This window comes from Lactuca serriola, chromosome 4 (genome assembly GCF_051521515.1).
Source record: "Lactuca serriola cultivar US96UC23 chromosome 4, Lser_US96UC23_V15, whole genome shotgun sequence".
Taxonomy (NCBI): domain Eukaryota; kingdom Viridiplantae; phylum Streptophyta; class Magnoliopsida; order Asterales; family Asteraceae; genus Lactuca; species Lactuca serriola.
In genome coordinates, this window is record NC_136411.1 from 126663002 (window position 1) to 126686478 (window position 23477).

The window sequence follows — 23477 nt, forward strand, 5'->3', positions numbered from 1 at the left end:
CTTTGGAAAGCCCTTGTTCTCAAAACAAAATAGGTGATTCTTACAATTGTCAAACTGAATTTTATCTATGGTTCTGGTTGCATAATTATTGTATTCATCATTTTAACTAAGATCTTATTTTACTTTGTCAGGATATGGACATCCAAGATAGGGAACTAGTAAATGACTGGCTCATGATCATAGTTTACAAAGAACGTGGTTTTAGCTTAAAAACATATTACCATGTGGTATGCATCTTCCTTGAAACTTCATGATCTTAGGCCTCTGTGTTTGTTTATTTAAGGTGTTAGCATAAATGGGAAAGCATACTTTTGAATGTCACATTGCTGCCTTCACTTATAATTTGCATAATGTCGATTGTGCTTTAGAATATTATTAATTTGTTTTTATTTCTCCTTAGTAACTGTGGGCATAGCACCACCTGTTTTTGTGTTTCTTTTATTGTGAGGTCAATCCTTAACTGTACCAGTGGTTCCGATTATTTTGGTCTCTTAATGGGGTATTTAACCCTTGGCTGGGAATTAAATAGTTAAGCAAATTTTTGTGATGCTTATCTGAACTTGAAGAGTTTTTTCACCTCTTGAATGTGAGAATAGAGTTTCTACCTGATCCTTTATAGGGGATACATTTGACTGGTGCAGGGAAACTCTAATGCTACTATGGATTATCTTAATTGCCTTAGTTTTGACTGATGCAGAGTGTTTGACCAACACTGATTAGTTTTGTTTTTGTGTGTGGTTATGATTGTATTCTTTTCCTTTATTGCCTTAGTTTATAGGCATCTGAAGATAGATCACAACATAAAAATTGGGCATCTACCCTAGCTCGCCTGCGTAGTCTGCTAGTTCAAATTTCCAAATGCAACACTACATAATGTTATGCTAATGTGGAACGGATACTAAGGTTGGTATAATAGAACATGTGTGGGTTTAAACTTTAAACTATAGATATAGTAAGATTTGTTATGTTGTTATACAGGTGTAGGCTCCAAAGAAAAAGGTCGAAAAGTAAAACATACCTGTTTCTGAGGTGGTTTATGGAGCAATGCTACCAGCATATATGAAAAAAACAGTGGAAAAAGAATTTGAAATGGCATTACAGGACCGAGTGATGGAAGAAACCAAGGACAAAAAGAATGCTGTGGAATCCTATGTTTATGAAATGAGGAAAAAGGTATTTAAGTGATTAATATAAATTTCGTTTTGTAGATATGCTAAATCTTAACAACTCTTTTATTTTTCTTCCCATTTGTATGATAAACCAGATGCTAATGCCTAATGCCTAATGCTATACTGCTTTGTCTTTCTTTGTTGGTAAGATATTTGTATGATAAACCAGATGCTAAACTAGATGCTAATGCCTAATGCCTAATGCTATACTGCTTTGTCTTTCTTTGTTGGTAAGACATTTGTATGATAAACCAGATGCTAATGCCTAATGCCTAATGCTATCACTTGTTGTTTAATTCAGATTCTGGGACAAAAAGAGTCATAGCTGGGCTGTTAATGTTCCTGTTTGTTTTCATTTATGCAGGTAACAATCTTGTTGAAAGGACTTATGAATCAGATGTTAATGGTAACAAGTTTAACACCCGAGTCCATACGATTAGATGTTAATGGTAATAATTTTAACACATGTGTCTTTGTTATACATACAGATTAAATGCAATGGATTGTATTTTTTGTATATGGTATTTTATTTTATATTATGCAATGGATTGTATTTTTTGTATATGGTATTTTATTTCTATTATGAGAGATTAAATGCAAATTTAATTTATAAATTAATAAATATATAAATATATATTTTTTTAAAAAAAATTAAAATTACGATAAGCAAAAATGTGTGTCGTCTTCATTTATGACATGGCCTTTCTTGACTGGGGCTTCCTTGATACGCATTGCATGTCATAAACACATACGTCGTAAGGTTACGACATGCAAATGTGTGTCGTCTTCCTTTATGACAGGGCCTTCCTTGATACACATTGCGTGTCATAACCGCGCGTCGTAAATGCGCATCATAAATGTGCGTCGTAAATGCGCGTCGTCTATATACGACGCGCAAAAGCGAGTCGTCTCTCTTTATGACAGGGCCTTCCTTGACGCGCATTTGTGTGTCGTCTGAGCGTTTACGACGCGCAATGAGCGTCATAAAAGGCCTTTTTTCTAGTAGTGGCATAACCCAAAGGGCATGCGGCGATAGGCAAAAGTCCCGCTCGGGCAAGTGAAAGTAGTCTATTCTTGGTCAATTAGGTCTATGGGTATTTGGAAGTAACCTGAAAATCCGTCTAAGAAACAATAGTAGCTATGCCCGGACAATCTTTCAAGCATTTGATCAATAAAAGGTAAAGGAAAATGGTCTTTACGAGTGACATCATTTAGTTTTCGATAATCGATGCACACTCGCCAACCGGTTACCGTTCGGGTCGGAATAAGCTCGTTCTTCTCGTTTGTTATGACCGTCATCCTGCCTTTCTTGGGCACCACTTCAACAGGACTAACCCATGGACTATTGGAAATAGAATAAATGATTCCCGTGTCTAAAAGCTTGACTACTTCCTTCTTGACCACTTCTTGCATGTTCGGGTTCAATCTTCTTTGGTGTTGCACTACCGGCTTTGCTTCTTCTTCCAGGTTGATCATGTGAGAGCAATAAGCGGGCATTATTCCCTTGATATCGGTGATACTCCATGCAATAGCACTCTTTCTCTTCTTTAGGACATGGACTAATTCTTCTTTTTCAGATTGGGAGAGGTCAGAAGCTATTATAACAGGTTTTTGTTGACCATCTTCAAGGAATGCGTACTCCAATTGATCTGGTAGCGATATCAGCTCAATTTTCGTGTTCTGCATGGTGAACACGTCGAGTCCAGTGAAGGGACTCGTCGAGTCCTAGGTAGTATTCGTGATATCTCTTGTTTCTTCATATGGACTTGGCGAGTAGATCGGAGCTACCCGACAAGTAGGCTGCTCAATGGTTTTCATTAGTTCATTATAATCAGCTTCTTCCAGCAATCTCTCTATTTCCAGTAGGTCTCTTTCAACATCAATTTCTTCATCAAAGGTGATGGTGGACTTGTTTGGTTCTTCATTGTTCCATTCCTCCATTAATTCATCCAACATATCAATTGAAAATGTCGTGTCATCACTGTTCCTTGCATGCTTCATGGCTTGATCAACCCCGAAAGTGACTGATTCATCTCCTACCCGTAAAGTAAGTTTTGAATCTCGCATGTCAACTATAGCGCTTGTGGTGTTAAGGAAAGGTCTTCCAAGGATGATCGGGACTTGAGGATCCACTTCCATGTCCAATATTATAAAATCCGCGGGGAACACGAACTTATCCACCTTTACCAAAAGATCTTCACAGATTCCTCGTGGGAATGTAACCGTTTTATTTGCTAAGTGGATTGCCATTGGTCTCGGTTCCGGGAGATCTAGTTTCTTGAAAAATGAATATGGCATGAGGTTTACACTTGCTCCTGAATCAGCCGAAACATGAATAGTGGCCAAATTCCCAAATTAACAAGGCAATGTTAAGCTTCCCGGGTCACCCTTCTTCTTCGGTAGTTTGTTCAGCATGGTAGCTGAGCAATTCTCATTGAGAACCACTTCCCTCACTTCTTCCATCTTCCTTCTGTTAGTTAGAAGCTCCTTGAGAAATTTGGCGTATTTTGGCATTTGGGTAACTGCTTCTATGAATGGTATGTTGATTTGAAGAGCCTTTATGTGTTCTAGAAACTTCTGGTAGTCTTCTTCATTCTTTTCTTGCTTATCTCTGGTTGGATATGGCAATGGAGGCTGATATGGCTTTGCAGAACGTTGACTTTTTTGATCAAGTGGCGGACTCGCTGAGTCCATATCGTGAACTCGGCGAGTAGGGTCTGGGCTCAGCTGGTTTTGCTTTTGGCTCGGGTTTTCTGCATCCTCCTTTTGTAACTTCTTGGGATCTTCATTCTGAATGGGAGCTAGGGTAGTAATGATCTTCCCACTTCTAGTTGTCACAATATTTATCTGCGCGCCTCATGGGTTGTTTTCGGTTTTACTAGGAAGTTCTCCCGGTGATCTTTGATTAATTTGTTGGGCAAGTTGCCCTAGCTGTGTCTCAATGTTGTGGATAGATGCTTGTTGATTTCTAGGTATTGTTCTTGTTTCTTATATTGCAGCATCATGGTCATTGTGTCTCTTTTCTGAAGCAGCTACAAATTTAGTAAGCATGTCCTCCAAACTTGGTTTTCTTTCTTGCACCGGCTCCTCATTTTGGTAAAAACCTCTTCCTTTTTGTTTATATTTCTCCTCCTTAGCCTTCTTGTACACATCATAAGGAAGACATTCCTTCATGGGTTTTCGCCAATTATCATCATATTTGTCACCACTGGAGTAGCATACTTGCGCCTTCTTGTTCCCATTCTCGTGCAAGTCACAATCTCTAGTAAGATGAGGTCCATTGCAATTCTCACAACCCACCCGAATAACATGTATTGTGTGATCCACTTTATCCATCCTCCTATCCATGGTTTTCAACATAGCTATAACTGCTGACAAATCTTTTGAAGCTACATAAGCCGATCCCCTCGTCACATGAATCCTTGGGTTGTGGTATTCCCTAAAATGCTTAAAGAATTCCTCATTTAGTTGCTTTATCACCGGGGGTGCTTTCTTTGTGAGTGGGCCTTGCGAGTCAAGTAATTACCTTGTTGTAACATTCACTCCATCATAGAAAATGGAGACTTCTTGTTGACTATTGAGATCATGATGTGGGCAATTCCTTAGTAGACTTTTGTACCTCTCCTAAGCCTCATAAAGTGATTCTCCAGCTTGTTGTTCAAAGTTGGCTATGGCTTTCTTTAACTTAGATATTTTGGAAGGTGGGCAAAGTTGATCAATAAACCCTTCTTTCATCTTGGCCCATGTAGTGATGGATCTGGAGGGAAGTGACTTGAGCCAATCCTTTGTAGAACCCTTCAATGTAACCGGATGCATGCGAAGCAGCTGAGTCTCACGAGGCACGTTGGGAACATTGAAATAATCAGCTACATCATTAACTTCATCCAAGTGTTTGTAAGCATCTTCATGGTCTTTTCCGTAGAAGGGGATCTCTTTGAGTTGAGCAAGTATGTGACCTTTTAGCTCAAAAGTGGCAGTTGTGGGAATTGCGGGTTGCACAAGTCCCGGGCCTGTATCATCTCGTATCCTCTTCTTCCATTCGCCCATGGGGACTTCATCAATGTTGGCCATGGTGTTGTCTAAGTCTCCTTCTTTATCGCTTTCCTCTTCGTATTCAGTTTCGTAGTCGTATTCAAATTCAACTTCTTTTGGGTTGTCTTCAATATCTTCTACCTTACTTTCTTTTCTCTTTCTACTGCTGGTCTCTCCTAGTTTCTTGTTCTTCTTCTTCCCGAAAACCGTTTTCAAGCTGGTCAAAGGTGACTTCTTAGGTGTATTCGAGCCTTCAACGTCCTTGCCTTTGTTTTTCCTCAACGCGGATTCTGGGTCTTCAAAGGGGGGAACCAAAGGAGTGTTGGATCCTTTGGTTATGAAAATCCTACAAGCAGAGTAAGAGAAAAAAAAATGCGTAAAAAGAACAAAAAATGAAACATAACGAAAATAAAAAATAAACGGACAATCAGCAGTGGAATCGCCAAGTAGGGTCGATTGTACTCGGTGAGTTCACTATGTAAAAAGCTAAATAGATAAAATTAAATAAAATCGACTAAAAACTAATAATTACTAAAACTTAAACTAATTACTGAATTAATGAAAATAACTTTGTGTAAGATAATCCCACACAAAGGATCGATAAAACTAGGAATTAGATTTACTTTTTAAACCGTTCCCCGGCAACGGCGCCAAAAACTTGATGTGTGTAAAATACACTGGTTTTATTCCTACTCCAAAAATATAAATTTAGCACACAAAGGCAGTGAACCTGTCTTTTAGTAGTGTAGTTGAATAAGTAGGGTGTCGAACTCAGCGAACGGAAATTAAACTAATAACTAATTTTAACTAGACAAGTAATAAAAGTATAGGGTTTTCTCTAGTTTTACAAGACTAGAAACTTAAACACACCTCTTAACACGTAATTAACTAAAAAACTAGAACAAGTAAAAATTCACCAAATTTAATAAAAGGGTTTCTGTTTAGGTCCAACCAATTCACTCCTATGGTTAATTTATGATAAAATAATAAATTAATTGTTATTGGTTACCAACTATAGTGATTAGATTCGCATTCGCTATTACCAACCCTTAGGAAATTAATCAATTCAAGCAGTGATCAAGTGTTTAAACTAATTAACTCCCTAGTTCAATTATTTGGATTAAATAAGATTTGTAATTGGTTAATCAAATTGGTAATTCAACTAACCTCTTGTTTGTTGGTTTACCAAACAAGCTCACACATTAATTTACCCATAAATCAATTAATCCTAGTTTCATATTCACTAATCCTAGGCATATAATGAAGTGTTCACATAAATCATATGAGGTTAACAATTAAGAGATGTTCATGCAGCCTAATTGTTTTCCAATTAATAGAAAATAGTTATAGTTAATGCATAAGGTTCTTTAACAAACTTAGTTTAATAAAATCACCAATAATCAATCAAACAAAGTATAAATCAAACCATAGGAGTAAATTAGTCTTTCCTAAACAGAAACTACGAAAATTCCGCTCATGATTACAGTAGAAGAGAAGCTAAAAACGAATTTAATTGGTCTAAACATGATTCACTTCTAGATTAAGTGGAAGATTTAACCTAATTCGCCTTGAGTCTTCTAAAGATCAAAGATTAGGGCTCTTCAGGTCTCCAAGGGTTTCTTCAGTCGTAGGTTATTCTCCAGAGATGCCAAAAAACTCCTCAATTTGGGATTATTTCCTCTATTTATAATTATCTCACAACAGGGTCAACTCGGCGAGTAGGTGCCCAACTCGCCGAGTTCCTTTGAGAAATATGTGTACGGCAAGGATTCTGGACATTACTTCGCGAACATTCAACGGGACTCGCCGAGTAGCTTCTGGACTCGCCGAGTAGCTCCAGTTTTGTTCTTCTTTCTTCATTCTCCAGCTTCTGATTGCTTCTCCATCTTTCTTTTTGCTCCTAAACATGTCTTCTAGACTGAAAATATAATTTAGACATTATTAAGTACCTTTTGTCCATATTATGCAAATAATTAGCTAATAATTGATAAAATTCTATACTAAACACATGGTTAAATATGCACATATCAGATTGCAGTTCCATCTTCTTGAGAATCTTGAGCTTGTGTTGGAGGGGGCTGAGATGGACCTGCACCATGCTGAAGAGTTTAAGCCATTTGAATTGTGTTTGCCATGGAGAGCATCCAGTCTTGCACCTTGGAGATGGTGGCCACATTGGCATTGTTGAAGGCATCAACCCAGTATTTAACTACCGTCTGAATTTCTTTCTCTTTCTGTTGTTGTAGCTTGGTTTGTTGATCCTTGTGGGCTTGAAATGCCCTGCAAAAAGCCTCATATTTTCGAATACCAGAATCAGTAGTGGGAGGATCCCGAGTCCAAGTATCATCATTATCATAGCCGTCAAATCCTTGGTTTCGCACTTGGGTGTTCCCTGGGTTCACGGATCCTTGCACATTGGTGCTCACCGTGCCTAAACCACCTGGTTGTGATGTAAGCAGAGTAGGATTTCCCGAGATTCCTTGGTCTCCTTGACCCGTAGTCGAGTATGGCCTTGACTCAGTTCTGGATATGGTTGAGGAAGTGCCCTGCGGTTGGGATGGTGTATCAAGTGTTTGGATGACCGAATCAAGGATGGAGCGCAACTCCTATTCTTGAAAAAAATGAAGGTGGGAAGCCCTGGAGACCTTAGGGCGTCTTGAACCAAGTGAATCCCTTTGGGATTCAGTCGGGGTCGAGTCTCCAATGGAAGATGAAAAAAACACACTTGCTGTGTCTGAATAGCTGGAGAGGGTGGATCCAAATAGGTGTGTGGGAACCCCAAGGACTACCGGAGCCTTTTGAGAGGTTGCGGTATCAGAAAGGATATGCATTTGGCTAGAATTGGGGGTGGTCCGTTGTTTCTTGCGAACTAGAGCAGGATCTGAGTCACTATCAGACTCGTAAATATTGATAGGAGGGCATTGATCGTCATCCGAGGATGAAACGGTTCTGGAATTGCGTTTTTTCTAGGTTTCGCTTTCTTTGCTTTGCTACGGAGGGCTTTATTTGAGGATACCAACCTTTTCAGACATCAGGCTAGAGGAAGATGAGATTGAGTAGTTGTGGGGGCTGCGGTACTCACCGCACCACGGGGTTCTGTCGAGGTCAATATAGTCTGACTTGGAGGAGGCAGGGTAGGAAGGTTTGGGTCAATACCTTCCGTAGCCTTAATATGATTTGTGACTTCTTGTGTTTCAAGTCCAATGGAGATCAAGATGTGTACAAGAAGACGTCTAAGTGGTCCGAAAAAAGATTGATCTTTAGTAGTAGGGTACCTTTTTAGATCTCTAGTGATGAATAAGTTGATGTCGTTTCCCATGCTTAGGCTTGCATCGCGGTGAAGATCAGATATGCATAAATCCTAAAAACGAGCAAAAGTTAAGTTTGTGGGGGCTGTCTTCGGATTCTCTTTGGGGATGTATTGAAGGAAGTCATCCCATAAGATTTACCCATAGTTGACATCATTACCAGTAAAGATACTGCAAACAAGTTCCAGTAGCTTCAGCCCCATATTATCAGTGCCTCCAGTTCTTCCTGATAGACCCTGGATGATGAAATGGAACACAAATTGCCAAACAACAGGCAATTGGTTTTTCTTGAACTCTCTGATTCCCTTGAGTTTCTTCTGATATCCCATCTCGTAGAGTGTGGGAATGATGTCATTCACGCTGGGAGAGATGAATTTAGTCCCAGGATGAACATGTAAGTTGATCGCGTTCAGGAATTTTTCTTTAGTCAGGATGACCAAAGAATCATCAATTAGGGTCAGATGAACTTGATTCAAGTTGTTACAGGGTCGATATGCAAATAATGCACATTTGAAGAGAGTCGACAAAGGTACAACATAAGTGAAGGAATCAAAAGCTCCAAACAGAGGATGCTTCGAGAGGTATTTGATCACCAGACAGATTGCATCATTGTAAGAGGGATGGTCTTAGAAGATTTCCGTAAAATTGCTAGATGCAATTGAAGATGATTGATTTCTTGTAGCAGATTCTGAGCCTGTGGGTTGAGCGGAACCAGAAGCCTTGGATTGCTTCTTTGAAATGCCAGACTTCACCGTTGTAGAAAAAGTTTTAAGAACTTGCAGAATAGAGTTTGATTGCAAGAAGGTGAAGAAGATAAAGATCGTCTAGAGGGTTCAGAAAGCGTGAAGATTTCTTAGGGAAAATAACTTTTTATAATTCTGGATGTGAAGAGTTTATTGGATTTACCTTTTTACAGCTGTGACGCGTAAAAACCCTTGGGTTTTAACGATTTGCAGCCATGAAAAGTAAATAAAAGAAATTTGTTTTTTTATTTTTTACTATTTAAGAAAACATTTAATGTAGTTTCAGGCCCATAAATACACATTTGAAGAATGTGTGGTGAGGGGCAAAAGTCCGTTGAATAAAGTGAGGATTTTGGAATGGATTTAACATGTTGGATGAAGGGAGTTGACAGTTTAAGGAAAAGATATCTAGAAAGATTTCTTTAATGGAAAACTGTTTTATTTTTCATTATACCTAAAGTAGGTCTGACACCAAAATATTATTTGAAAAGGGAACTGAAACGAAAAGTGCTAAAAACGAATGTTTTAACATTAAATGAGAATCAGTTAATAACACACCAGGTTCCTTGATATTATGAAGAGGATGAGAAATCATTCCGGATTCATCACTTATTGCAGATTGATTCATCATTGCTGATTGAGTGAGATACAACTGCGATGGAACATCCTACTAACTCAAAAAGAATTTTGGATCCGGATTCATCATCCCTAACATTTGCAAAAAACTGTTGAGTTTTGTTGAGTCTAGAGCTTTGGTAAAAACATTGGCAACCTCTTCATGAGTGTTAACAAAAATTAGTTCAATGTTTCCTTTAAGGATGTGGTCTTTGATAAAATGATACCGTAGTTCAGTGTGCTTCATTTTTGAGTGATGAATAGAATTGTGAGAAATCACTATAGCACTCTCTGAATCACAGTATATTGGTATCCACAACATCCTGTATCCGTAGTCCATAAGTTGATTTTTCATCTATAAGACTTGTGAATAACATCTAGCTGCGGCCACATATTCTGCTTCTGTGGTAGACAATGAGACATAACTTTGTTTCCGTGATGACCAGGTGACGAGTCTTCCACCGAGAAATTGACATCCACATGAAGTGCTCTTTCTATCCAATCTACACCCAACATGATCCTCATTAGTGAATGCTTGAAGATTGAATTCGTTCCCAGTTGGATACCAGAGACTGAGAGCCTTGGTGCCCTTTAAGTATCTGAGAATTTGTTTAACTGCGGTCATGTGAGATACTTTCGGATCGGCTTGATATCTTGTGCATACGCCTGTTGTAAAGACGATATATGGTCGGCTTGCGGTGATATACATCAATGATCCAATCATTACTCGATAAGTTTTGTGGTCTACTGATTCTCCGGAAGGGTTAACAGAAATCTTATATCCGAAGGCCATAGGGACCTTGGTTGAGGAACAGTTGTCCATTGAGTATTTCTGCAGCAGTTCAGAGGTGTATTTCTCCTGATGGATGAATATTCCTTGTGGAACTTGTTTTACTTGAAGTCCTAGAAAGAAATTAATGTCTCTATTCATGCTCATTTGAAATTTGGTGGTCATGAGCTTTACAAAATCATCCACCATCCTCTGATCTGTTGATCCGAAGATAATATCATCCACATATATTTGTACAAGATAAGGTGATTACCGTTCGCTTTTCTAAATAAAGTGGGATCAATCACTCCTCTTTTGTAGCCAAAAGAGACGAGAAATTCTGAGAGAGTCTCATACCAAGCTCTTGGAGCTTGCTTTAGACTAAACCACTTTCTCAAGCTTGTAACAGTGATCTGAGAATTCAAGACTTTCAAAGCCAGGAGGTTGTTAAAGATAAACCTCCTCTTTCAATTCACTATTTAGAAAGGCACTCTTTACGTCCATTTGATGTACCTTAATGTTCTTGTGAGCTGCATACGCTAAGAAGATGCGTATGGCTTCCATTTGGGCTACAGGGGTGTACGTTTCATCATAGTCAACACCTTCAAGTTGACTATACCCCTTAGCAGCTAGTCTTGCTTTGTTTCTGACTACCGCACTGGACTCATCCAATTTAATCTTGTGGACCCATCTTGTACCAACAATAGTGTAACCCATTGGCTTTGAAACGAGTCGCCACACTTTCTTTCTTTCAAATTCTGCCAGTTCATCTTGCATTGCGAATATGCAATCAGGTTCTAATAGGGCTTCTTTGATTGTTCGGGGCTCGACCGAGGACATGAACGCTGCATAGTTATAGTGGTCAGATAAATCCTTTGAGGATCGAGTTTGGATACCTGTGGCTGGGTTTCCAATGATTTGACCTGGTGGGTGATCCTTTGTCCATACATGAAGACGAGGTTGCAGATGATCAACAGCTGCGGTGGAGGGAATGTCTTTTATATCAGAGGATTCTTCGGTTGGGGACTACAGTTCCCCCTGAACTTGAGAATATGCTGCAGAATTGTCTTGAACTAAAGGAGTTTGATTAACACTTTCTTGAACAGTTGAGAGAGGTTTCCCCTAAATTGCAAATGGGAGTTCCTCTTGATCCTGAGATGATGTGACATCCCCAAAATCACGGCCAGAAAAGACCAGTTTCATTTATGCTTTTAAAATAATTTTAAAGTAAATCATTTTGATTTAAAAGAGTTGCGGAATTTGTTACCAAAACAAAATATGATAAAATACAATTTATCAAAGCATTTCATCAAGAAATGTGTTTTCATTATATAACAAAATTTGGGATGTCATGTTCTTATAAAGCCTAAAAAGCATAAACAACATATTACAAGCCATACAACAGTTATATACATGTACATGCTTATAAACAAAATAACTTGATGATTAATGCATCTCATGCCCTCACGTCACTTCCTGTAATACAAATAAGACTGAGCGGGTCAGGCTTGGGAGCATGGTTAGCATATAGGGTTTTCAACCCACAATAAATAATTATATTTAATTTCATCAACCAACAATAACCCGATTACCCATTCCTGTTATCCTCACTTTACGTCCTTAAAACAACATCTATTATAAGGGACCTAATCTAGGATTTTCATCGGGACGGACATTACTGCAAGGGGTTTCCTCAGCAATAGATGTCGTAAAGGCAACCATGGGGGGGGGGATAGAGTACACCGGTGAACACATCATTCACAACACCTACAGGTTATGAACCTGCTAGCATTCCACAGGACTGTCTAGAAAGTGTCTGTGGTTGTCATCCATACTTCGCTAGATGACTAGGTCAACAACAACAACATCGAGGCCTCTCATCAATTTATCACACATCAACTATCTACCCAAGTTCTACCCAGCATTTTGTAGATAACAATATACATATGCATACATATGCAACTTAAAAACTGATAAGATATTCATTTAATACTCGTTCCAAATATACATATTCATTCCAAGTAACAAATAATATATATATATATATATATATATATATATATATATATATATATATATATATATATATATATATATACACATAGCTCGTATTCACTCGGATATACTTTATATCTACGTGTTAGAAGAAAATGAATATGTACTCACACAAAACATATACTTAATACATTAAAACAATACTTGTATTAAAATCATGTTTATGAAAGGGACTATACACTCACTTGATCAGAAGATGATTGGACAGCACTGCAGCTGTAAGAGTAGTACTTCTTCGGTAAATCTGGAGGATCTTCACACACCGGGTTTCTCGCAGGCAGAGCTTCGGCTCGGAAACTCTTTTCTTCTCGGGATCTTCGGGCTTCAGGACTTGCTTCGGGTCTCGGGATGATAACGGGGCTTCGGGGGTTAAAGTAGGGCTTAGAGTGGGTATTGGGAGTGAGATAGGGATAAAGTAGCAACCTAAATCGGCTGCCCTTCGATTTCTATTTATAGGGCTGATTTTCTGGATTCACGTCGTGAATCTCAAATATTCACGTTGTCAGTTCTGTCGTCATCAGGTGTGTCATCGCAACTTGCGTTTGTAAGGCTCTAGAAGGCGTCAGAAGTTAGTTCACGTCGTGAACTCTGACACAGCTTTAGGGTTCGCGCCCCGAACTTTAGAAATTCATAACTTTTGCATACGAACTTTGTTTCCGACGTTCTTTATATCCACGCGTAGGTAAAAACAAGATCTTCAAGTTTCATTTAGATTTTGTCGGCTAATTTTGCCTTTATTTTTAATATATTAATAATATATTATTTTTAGTAGGCCGAGACAGGAAAACTCCGTTAGAAATTCATAACTCGTTCAGCTGACGTCTATTTTCGACTGTCTTTTCACCGTTGCACTAGTATCAATGAGATCTACGATTCTCATTTAGATTGTTTCGGTTAGAACTCACTCGATCTCAAAATCGAACTTCGGGCTGCATATTGTTACGCTGAAACTTAGAAAAATCATAACTTCCTCATACGAAGTCAGATTTGGACGTTCTTTTTATGCACACTCTCGGTTTAACGTATTCTACGACCTTCGTTTAGATCGCTAAGGATAAATATCGCTCTATCGTAAATTCATTATTTACGTCGCGCTGTGTCGTACCTGTTTTGTCGCGAAACTTCGACAAGTCATAACTTCTTCGTTATAACTCGGATTTCAACATTCTTTATATTTTCGGAAACCTTGTCACAACCACTACGTATTTATGTATCTATATCGGGCTGATATAACATTTCATTTTCACGCTTATTTTTATTCTTAATTCATTTAAGCCACATAATTAAGCAATTAAGTATAACACACATAATACTCAAATAATACATTCTTATTATTTCAAAATGGGTTACAAAGATTAACCTAGACTATTACATCGCTATTAATGACAAGCCCAGAAACACGGGCGTTACAATTCTCTCCACCTTAGAATGATTCTGCCCCCGGAATCACACATCAGCAAACAATTGCAGATAGCGACTAATCATGTCACTCTCCGTTTCCCAAGTGAGATTTGGCCCATTTGTATGTTTCCATTGGACAAGCACTAATTCGACCATCTTGCGTCGCAACTTCTTAGTCTTTCGATCAACGATTGCCTCTGGTTCTTCAATCAACCTTTTGTTCTCATCAATTCTCAACTCCGAAAGTGGAATCATGTCGGGAACTTCTCCCGTGAACTTCCTCAAATAACACACATGGAAAGTGTATGAATTCCATTCAGTTCTTCGGGTAATTCGAGCTTGTAAGCTTGATTCCTAATCCTCTGAAGAACTTTAAACGGTCCAATAAACTTTGGACTTAACTTTCCCTTTTTTCCAAATCTTATAAGTCCCTTCCACGACGAGACTTTAAGCAAAACTGGATCTCCAACTTCAAAAGTCATCGGCCTTCGCTTGTTGTTAGCATATCTCTTTTGACGATCCTGAGCTGCTAACATTCTCTCCCTTATTACTTTCAACTTTTCAGCAGTTTGATGGACTATCTCAGGTCCCATAAACTGCTTTTCCCCAGCCTCAAGCCAACAAGAAGGTGTAATTTTTGTCCGTACGTAGCTTGATAAGGTGCCATCTTTATGATCGAGTGGAAACTATTATTGTAGGAGAATTCTACCAAAGGTAAATGTTCATCCCAGTTACCTTGGAATTCCAGGGTACACGCTCTCAGCATATCTTCAAGAATTTGCATCATTCGTTCGCTCTAACCATCAGTCTGTGGATGATAAGTTGTACTCAAACACAACTTGGTACCCAATTCCTCTAGTAGACTTCTCTAAAATTGCTAGGTGAAACGACTGTCACGATCTGACACAATCGTTAACGGAACACCGGGAAGCCTCACAATTTCCTTCACGTAAGAATTCACAAGCTTATCCATAGACCATTTCTCATTGGCTGCTATGAAATGCGCAATCTTAGTGAAGAGATCAACGACTACCGAAATCATGTCGTGACCATTCTTTGTTTTCGACAGTTTAGTGACAAAATCCATAGCAATGTCATCCCATTTACCCATAGGCACAGGTAAAGGTTCTAAAATCCCGTATGGTTTCTGATGTTGTACCTTGACCCGCACACATTTCACACACTCCGCCACGTACTTTGCAATATCAAGCTTCATCGTCGGCCACCAGTAATAGGTTTTCAGGTCCCTATACATTTTAGTGCTGCCAGGATGAATTGAGTACATGGTTTTGTGAGCTTCTTCCATCAGAAGGTCTCCTATTCCTCCTGACTTAGGTACCCAAATACGATCTTGGAATACCTTCAGTCCATGACCGTTTGTACCAAACACCAACGTTTTGCCAAAACGTTCCTTATTCCGGTCATTCTTTTCAGAAGCTTCCTCTTGAGCTTTCTTTATACTCTCCAAAATTGTCAAGACAACTTCTATCCTCAATGCTCTTGGACTTTTTCTCTCAAGATTGACTTTTCGACTGAGAGCATCAGTGACAATGTTTGCTTTACTGGGATGGTAAAGTATCTCACAATCGTAGTCGTCAAGTAACTCTAGCCAACGTTGCTGCCTCATATTCAATTCTTTCTGACTAAAGAGGGATTGGAGACTCTTATGATCAGTGAAAAGTTTGCACTTCGTGCCATAGAGGTAATGACTCCATATCTTCAGAGCGAAAACTACCGCCGCCAACTCCAAGCCATGATTCGGGTAGTTCTTTTAATGCTCTTTCAGCTGTCGAGATGTATATACTATCACCCTTTCTCTTTGGGTCAAAACACAACCCAATCCAACACCATACGCATTGCTATAAACAACAAAGTCTTCAACTCCATCGGGAAGAGAAAGAATCGGTGCTTCACATAGCTTCCTCTTTAGCAACTCGAATGATTCTTTGTGCATATCATTCCAAGCATAAGCATCTCCTTTGTGGGTCAAAGCTGTTAATGGACTAGCAATCGAAGAAAAGCCTTGGATAAACCTTTGGTAATATCCGGCTAATCCCAGAAAGCTTCGGATATCTGTGGGACTTTTCGGTTGTTCTCACTTGATCACAACTTCAATCTTTGCTGGATCAACCATTATCCCTTCTTGGTTGACCACGTGACCCAAGAATTGGACTTCTCGAATCCAAAAATAACATTTGGAGAACTTAGCATACAACTTCTCCTTCATCAAGACTTACAACACTTCTCGCAAGTGTCTACCATGCTCTTGGCTTTTCAAGTAAATCAGAATGTCATCTATGAACACTATCACAGATTTATCAAGGAACAGATTACAAACCCTGTTCATTAAATCCATGAATGATGTTGGAGCATTGGTTAGTCCAAACGACATAACCAAGAACTCGTAGGGAAGTCAAATGAACAAAACAAAGTCGCATAACGATAGTGAAGGTTCGTTGGAATGCCAAGTGAAAACTTGAATTCACTTTGGAGCGAGAAGATCAGATGCAACAAAAGTACCCGCATCTTTTTCCCTAGTCCATGATGTACTCACTATTGAAAGAATTTCGTGACGAAATTCCCTCTAACGGGGGGATAATGTAACAAACCATTGTTCGAGGTCAATAAAAGTCAATGAAATTCACGCTAGTTCAATCAGAGTTACACTAATTTAAATAAGTGTTGCAATTCTTCACTCAAGAATATAATACTTAGTCTAATTCATGAAAATATTAGGTGAAATGATGTTTTCGGTCAAAAGATCCACGCATCTTATAGTTTTCGGCCAAGAAGTCAAGAAACAAAGAGATTTCGGTCCAAAGAATCTAGAATCAAGTTGTTTTCGGCCATAAGAATCAAATAAAAAGGGTGTTTCTGGTTAGTAAGTCACGAAGCATGGAGATTTCGGCCTCATGGAAATGAAATCACAACCTTAAGGGCTGAATTCCCTAAGTCAAGCCCATTAAAGAAACCAAAAACTAAATCCTAAGGCCCATTATGGACCAAGAACACCTTCCTATATATATTTATTTAGCCGGACACTAAATTCATTTCCCACTTTTCACACCGAAATCCTTCCCATTTTTTATCTCAAAATTCATAAGATTCTACCCAGATTTCCTTCAAATCTTCATAACTTTACCAAGAACACACCAAGAACACCAAGAACATTCAACAAGATCTTCAAATCTTCAAGCCTCCAATGGAAAACACTAGCCTTCACCGAAAACTCCATTTGGGCACCGAAAACGTCTAGAATTATTCCAAATAATTCCTAAGACTTTTGTAAGTAATTTTCTTATTTAATTAAGTGTTGTGTGACACTTAATTTATTATTTGATCCACTACTCAATTATTTAAATTAATATCTTATTAATTTAAATACGACATTGAATATAGTTATTTTTAGGATAACGTTATTTGCGCGTACGCTAGTCCGGGGATCGTTTCTATAGCTCGATATTCAAAATCAAACGCACCTACGAGGCGAGTTCATACCCCTACATTTTAATGTTATCAATGTTTTTAGGGTGGGGGGAATACAAGTAAAGCACAATGACTTTTGTGTTTTATACAAATGTTTTAAAACAGTTTAAAAACCTTTGCAATTGATTCAAACTGAGTATTCGCTACATTTCATAAAAATATTCATATAATTTTAACCCTTTTGTAACATGTCGAGCATAAGGGTATTTTACCTTCATACAATTAGATTGAAAATGTTTTTAGTACATTACAGAACATTATAGTTAAACTATAATTGGAATAGTTTGAGAGTCACTACACTATTTTGCTAATGACAATACATAGAACAACAACATTGTCACAACTAGCATTTTTGGCTAGGAAATTATGTCTTTATGTAAAAAACAACTCTTGTATAACTTGAAACCTAAGTTGAGGTCAAATACTGTGCTTATTAATAATCAACCATTTGAATAAAAACTCATGAATGAAGTTAAAAACCTAATTCAATGCATCTCATATACCTAACTATGGGTTTGAAACCCTAATATACCAGTTCAAACTCAGGATGGACCAGGATCCTCTTGTTGGGGCTAATGGGCCAGTAAACTCTCAATATTTTGGGTTAAGGAACCCTAATTAGGCATTAAATAGACCCGTATTCATTAAATAATAACATTTTCGACCATAAGACTTCTCATGGGCCTTATTTGGACTAAAATATCTCACTTTGTCATCATGGGTTGGGCCGTAAATGTTTTCTTGAACCCTAATGGGACATAAACTCCTTTTTCCCATCACTATTGGGCCGTAAACCCTCATAAGGGCCCAATGGGCCGAAAATCTTCAACTTAGGCCTCATAATTTTGAACATAATCAAGAAAAGGCCCAAACTCTTTCCTTCTCTTTTTCCATCCCCCTTATTCTCGGTTTTATAAAAAAAGAAAAAAAGGAAAATGTTGAATTAGTTCTAAATATTACACATAATATTTGCATGAAGGATATCCATGCAAATTATCCATCAAATATCTAGATCAAGAGGTAATTAACCATTAAGTAAAAACCAACTAACCTCTCTCTCTTTCCACTTGTTATTCTCGGCCTAAACACTTCACCACCACCTTCATTTCCATTCTAAACTCACTAATAAATCCACTCAAATCTCTCAAGGAAACAAAGAAAAATCCCCCCTTTTCTCTCTAAAACCTGTGATTTGTGTTGGTTAGCTCAAAGTAGATCACTTCAAGATCACATTCTAGGTAAGTTACTTCACTATTAAGTTGAATAAATCCATCTTATGTTTAGATCTTCCTCAAAACATCACAAATCTCTTGTTTATACTCCTAGAATCATCATATTTTTCGAGGATCCTCTCAAAGAAGTGTGCTAGGCCGAAACCTCCTCCATGCTCTTCACCAAAACCAAATCCAACACCCTAAAGTGAGTTCATATCCCCTATATTCATTTTTTTACTATGTTTGGGGGAGAATACAAGTTCTTTTATGTAGATGTATGTGTGTATGCATGATTTGGTGTGTTTTTCATGATATATGTATGATTATGTGTTATAAACTCCATAAACTTGAAAATATGTTAAAATATCAGGATAGTTGTAGAACACAACACTTAATACAACTTATTATGCAAAGAATAGGTATTAAACATTTCAAAGTTGTTTAAGACTAAGAAAATTGCATAAGAGGGCCAAATATGACAAAATTAACAAAAAATGAGGTCATTATATGTGACTCACGGGTTTCACGGGACCAAAAGGATTTATTTTTGATAAACATGAATCTTTATGGTATTTGTGATTTTAAAAGGGCTAAAATTGTAAAATTATCACAGATGGGCCTCATTTGGGCTTTTACGGACTTTGGGCGAATATTGTAATTTTTTGGACCTTTGTGGGTTTAAGTGTCATTTTCAACAAAATTGTGTCAAAATATATATTTTTGATAAGAAGAACTGAAAATGTAAATTTATTAAAACTTGGGCCAAAAAGTTAAATATATTTATAAATGGGCCAAGAAAGCACATTTTCATAAAACTAAGCCAAAAATGTTATTTTTGACAAAAGAGATTAAAAATGTTATTTTTACTAAAACTATCCTTAAATGCAAACTTTGGGCCTGGAATATATATTATATGCTTATTGGGCCTGGAATATAATTTACATGCTTAGTGAGACTTAGTTGTTAACTTACATGTTTATTGGGCCTGGAATATACCTTTCATGTTTATTTGGGTAAATTCGATTAAGGATCTAGTGAGACATTTCGTTTGGCACCAAACGAGTGTATAAATGTAGCCTATAGTTATAACCAGTCTCCCGGAGAGAGAGTGAGAGTGTATGTATAGATCTATATGGGGGTGACACCCCACACCTGAGTTGTTCAGTACAGTTAGACTAGGCCAGTCTAGGGTGACAAACCTTACCTTAAACAAGTCGGCGTCTGACAAACGTCATGACAGTCAAAATTGTCATTATCAAGTATGGTTATAACGGATCACTTAGAGGAATTAACACCATTATAGAATTTTTGGGAAACAATCTTTTGTGGAACCACAGTAACCTACACGCACTGGTACTCAACCTCTGGTGTTGAGATTCCAACATTTTCATAAACAGACAACATCGGGTTGTTTGGGGTCATTTTCTTTATATCCTCACAAACATTAACACACATGCATTAATACAAGATTGGACACAAACATTTCAAACTATTTTTCAGAAAATATCGGATTTTCTTGTGTTTACAAGTAGTACAAAACATTTTTCTCAAACATGCTTATGAACTCACCAACATTATATATGTTGGCCTTTTTAAATTAACCTGTATTCTCAGGAAACAGTTGAGTAGGTTGGTCGGCAAGAATACATGGATATTTTGTTATGTTTGTTTTATCATACTTTGGATTATTTTGGCATGAAATATTGAGATACAATACTTGATGTAAATAATTACAGTTGTAATATTACATGTGTGATGATGATGATGTTATGTTTCAATTATATACACTGTGATGATACTACAAGAATGAAGTCATTCAAGCCCCTAGACGTTTCCGCCGTCTGGTTCAAGGGTGTGACAAATTGGTATCAAAGCATTATTTATAGTGAACTGGTATATCTAATCATACAAGATATGCAACTATAAATACAATGGTACTAAAACACTCTGAATAAAATAATACCTAAGTATGCATTAATACAACAATGCTAAAAGTCTCTAGAGGAAACTGAACACCATGGTTAAACCCGGGCAGTTATGTAGTCGTATTGTGGATAAATAGAGCTTGGTCAACTATATTTATTCAAAATACGACCAACGTGTGTTTGTGAGTCGCTCCTTAAAGGAGGAGGTTGCCACCCTTCGACAGCAACTTTTAGCAGTAGAAGCCCGAGTCGCGCAAGCAGAACATGAGAGGGATGAGGTCACTAGGGGCATGAGCGAGATGGCTGACCTCATGGCACGATATTTTCGCATATGATTTCACCTTTAGACCCTCCCCGCCACTACTAGGATTGGTTTCATCTACCACCGCTACTATTAGGATTTCCTTTTATGTACTACTTTATTTACTATTGACTTCATGATTAAGTGATTACACTACTCATGGAATCGTCACGTTGTCGGATTTTATTTCTTTCATGTATTGTATGCCTTATAAAGCAAATTTTCATTTATCAAAAAGATTATTACTAATGAAAGCAGTTATATATATATATATATATATATATATATATATATATATATATATATATATTATCGTTATCTTGTTATTCGCTTTGTGCTCTATTATTTTTATTTCATGCTAATTGTATGCACTCATTTACACGTACAACCAAATCAACGAAACCGTTCTATAATTAAGGAATCTCGAAACTATAATGCACTAAATACGCAACATATTTCCGTTCCATGACAGGAAGATGCCTCAAAGACCAAATCGTGGAAACAACATGGCACCAACACCACCAGAGGTAAATTCGACTGCATTCCAAGCAGCAGTGTCAACTGCGTTAACCGCAACACTGGCACATATTCACAATGGGAATAACGGAGGAGGTAACGGGCAAGGAGCTGGAAGTTCAAATCAGGGGATGAACCAAAGACCTACAAAGGTTTGTACTTACAAAGACTTCACGAAGGCCAAGACTCGAACCTTCAACGGAATGGGAGGTGTGATAACCCTTAAGCGATGGATATAGAAGGTTGAATCAGTATTCGAGATTTACAGATGTCCCAGAGAGTGCAAGGTGAAGTTTGCAGCCTGCACATTTGTCGACCAATCAATTTCCTGGTGGAATGGTCACGTAGAGGCCATGACACTCCCTGTGGCGAATGCTATGCCATGGGAGGAGCTTAAGGAAATGTTAATGTCAAAATACTGTCCAAGTGGGGAGATCTAGAAAATGGAGGAGGAGTTGTGGAATCTCACAGTTCAAAACTCTGACATTGATGCTTACATCTTGAGGTTTAGTGAGTTGTCCCTCCTTTATCCAGGCATGATCATGTCTGAAGAAAAGAAGATTGAAAGATTCATTTAGGGATTGACCTCTCCAATTCAAGTAAATGTAATCGCAGCAAACCCGGAAATGTACGATAGTGCTAAACGACTAGCCAAGAAGTTGTACGAACATGGCAACAAGAAGGGTGAAAAATTGGAGAAACTGAAGGCAAGAAAGAGGGAAAGGATAAAAAGAAAAACAAAGCCAACAAACAAAAGGGGAGACAAAGCCAATAGTCATTGAAAAGGCAACAAACTGTAGCAGTCCATGCTGCTACAACTCAGGTCACCTCAGCACCACATGCTCCAGCCTCAACTACATAAACTACTACCAGGCAATACTCGGGAACCCTGTCCAAGTGTAACAAATACAACTACCACCACTATGGAGTATGTAGAGATATGCAGTGTACAAGTTGCAACCGTAAGGGCCATACCGCTCGATACTGCCGATCTTATCTGTAACAACGTAAATTTCAAACAAGTTTTTCATTTCAAAATAAAGTGTTTTCATTCAAAACAAGGCATAAACATTCCATGTGTCATAACGGAATACAAATCATATGAATCCCAAGATCACAAAACATCTATCAATGTGTACAGATCACGCCGACGCCCTCCCACGGTCCTCGCTAGTACCTGAAACACATACACAACAACTGTAAGCATAATTGCTTAGTGAGTTCCCCAAAATACAACTTACGCACATACGCCTTTCCAGGCCCTGACCTTCCGGTCCATGTGTCTCAGGGGACTTCCGTCCCTGCTGGGTAAACCTTCCGGTCCTACCCACGCCAACCTTACGGTCCACATTACACGCCTTCCGGCCCATAACATAATGCCTTCCGGCCCACATAACATACATAGCACGTATAACAATTAACTTATCACATATAGCACATATATCACATATCATATCCGACCTTCCGGTCACACAGTCAAACCCTTTCGGGTACAGTATAGTGAGAAGACTCACCTCGCGAATATCAAAAACTAGCAAATCCCGAAGTCACTCGTGCTCGATCCGCCGAGCTACAATCTCCCTATAACATCATACATCTTTTATTAATACTTTTATCTTCTAAGTTTGACTATCCCTAAGAAGTCAAACATAGGTCAACTCTGGTCAACGGTCAACGGTCAACGGTCAACTTGACCGGACTCGGCGAGTGCACAAGGGCAACTCGGCGAGTCTAGGTGTATTCATCAACTCCCTAGGATTCCCTTCTTACTCGTCGAGTGCTTCCCCTGACTCGATGAGTCCCACCTGGGAGAGTCGTGGGGCCACCCTGACTCAACTCGCCGAGTCTCAAGAACAACTCGGCGAGTCCCAGCTCGACTCAGTCCACCTGTCGACCCTCTCTAACTCATCCTGACTCACTGAGTCAACCATAACTCGGTCAGG

At 38.4% G+C, this 23477-nt stretch overlaps 1 protein-coding gene and 1 non-coding gene across 2 annotated transcripts; one reads left to right on the forward strand and one right to left on the reverse strand.

The window, feature by feature from the left end:
• Positions 1-4749: 4749 nt before the first annotated feature.
• LOC145049050 (small nucleolar RNA R71) lies at positions 4750-4856 on the forward strand. The gene has a single exon (XR_013683170.1). It is a non-coding gene; the product is annotated as a small nucleolar RNA R71 (small nucleolar RNA).
• Positions 4857-11083: 6227 nt separating this feature from the next.
• LOC145098793 (putative mitochondrial protein AtMg00820) lies at positions 11084-11413 on the reverse strand. Its single transcript, XM_079036398.1, has one exon. It carries the CDS (start codon positions 11411-11413, stop codon positions 11084-11086), a length of 330 nt encoding a protein of 109 aa, XP_078892524.1.
• Between the last annotated feature and the right edge of the window lie 12064 nt (positions 11414-23477).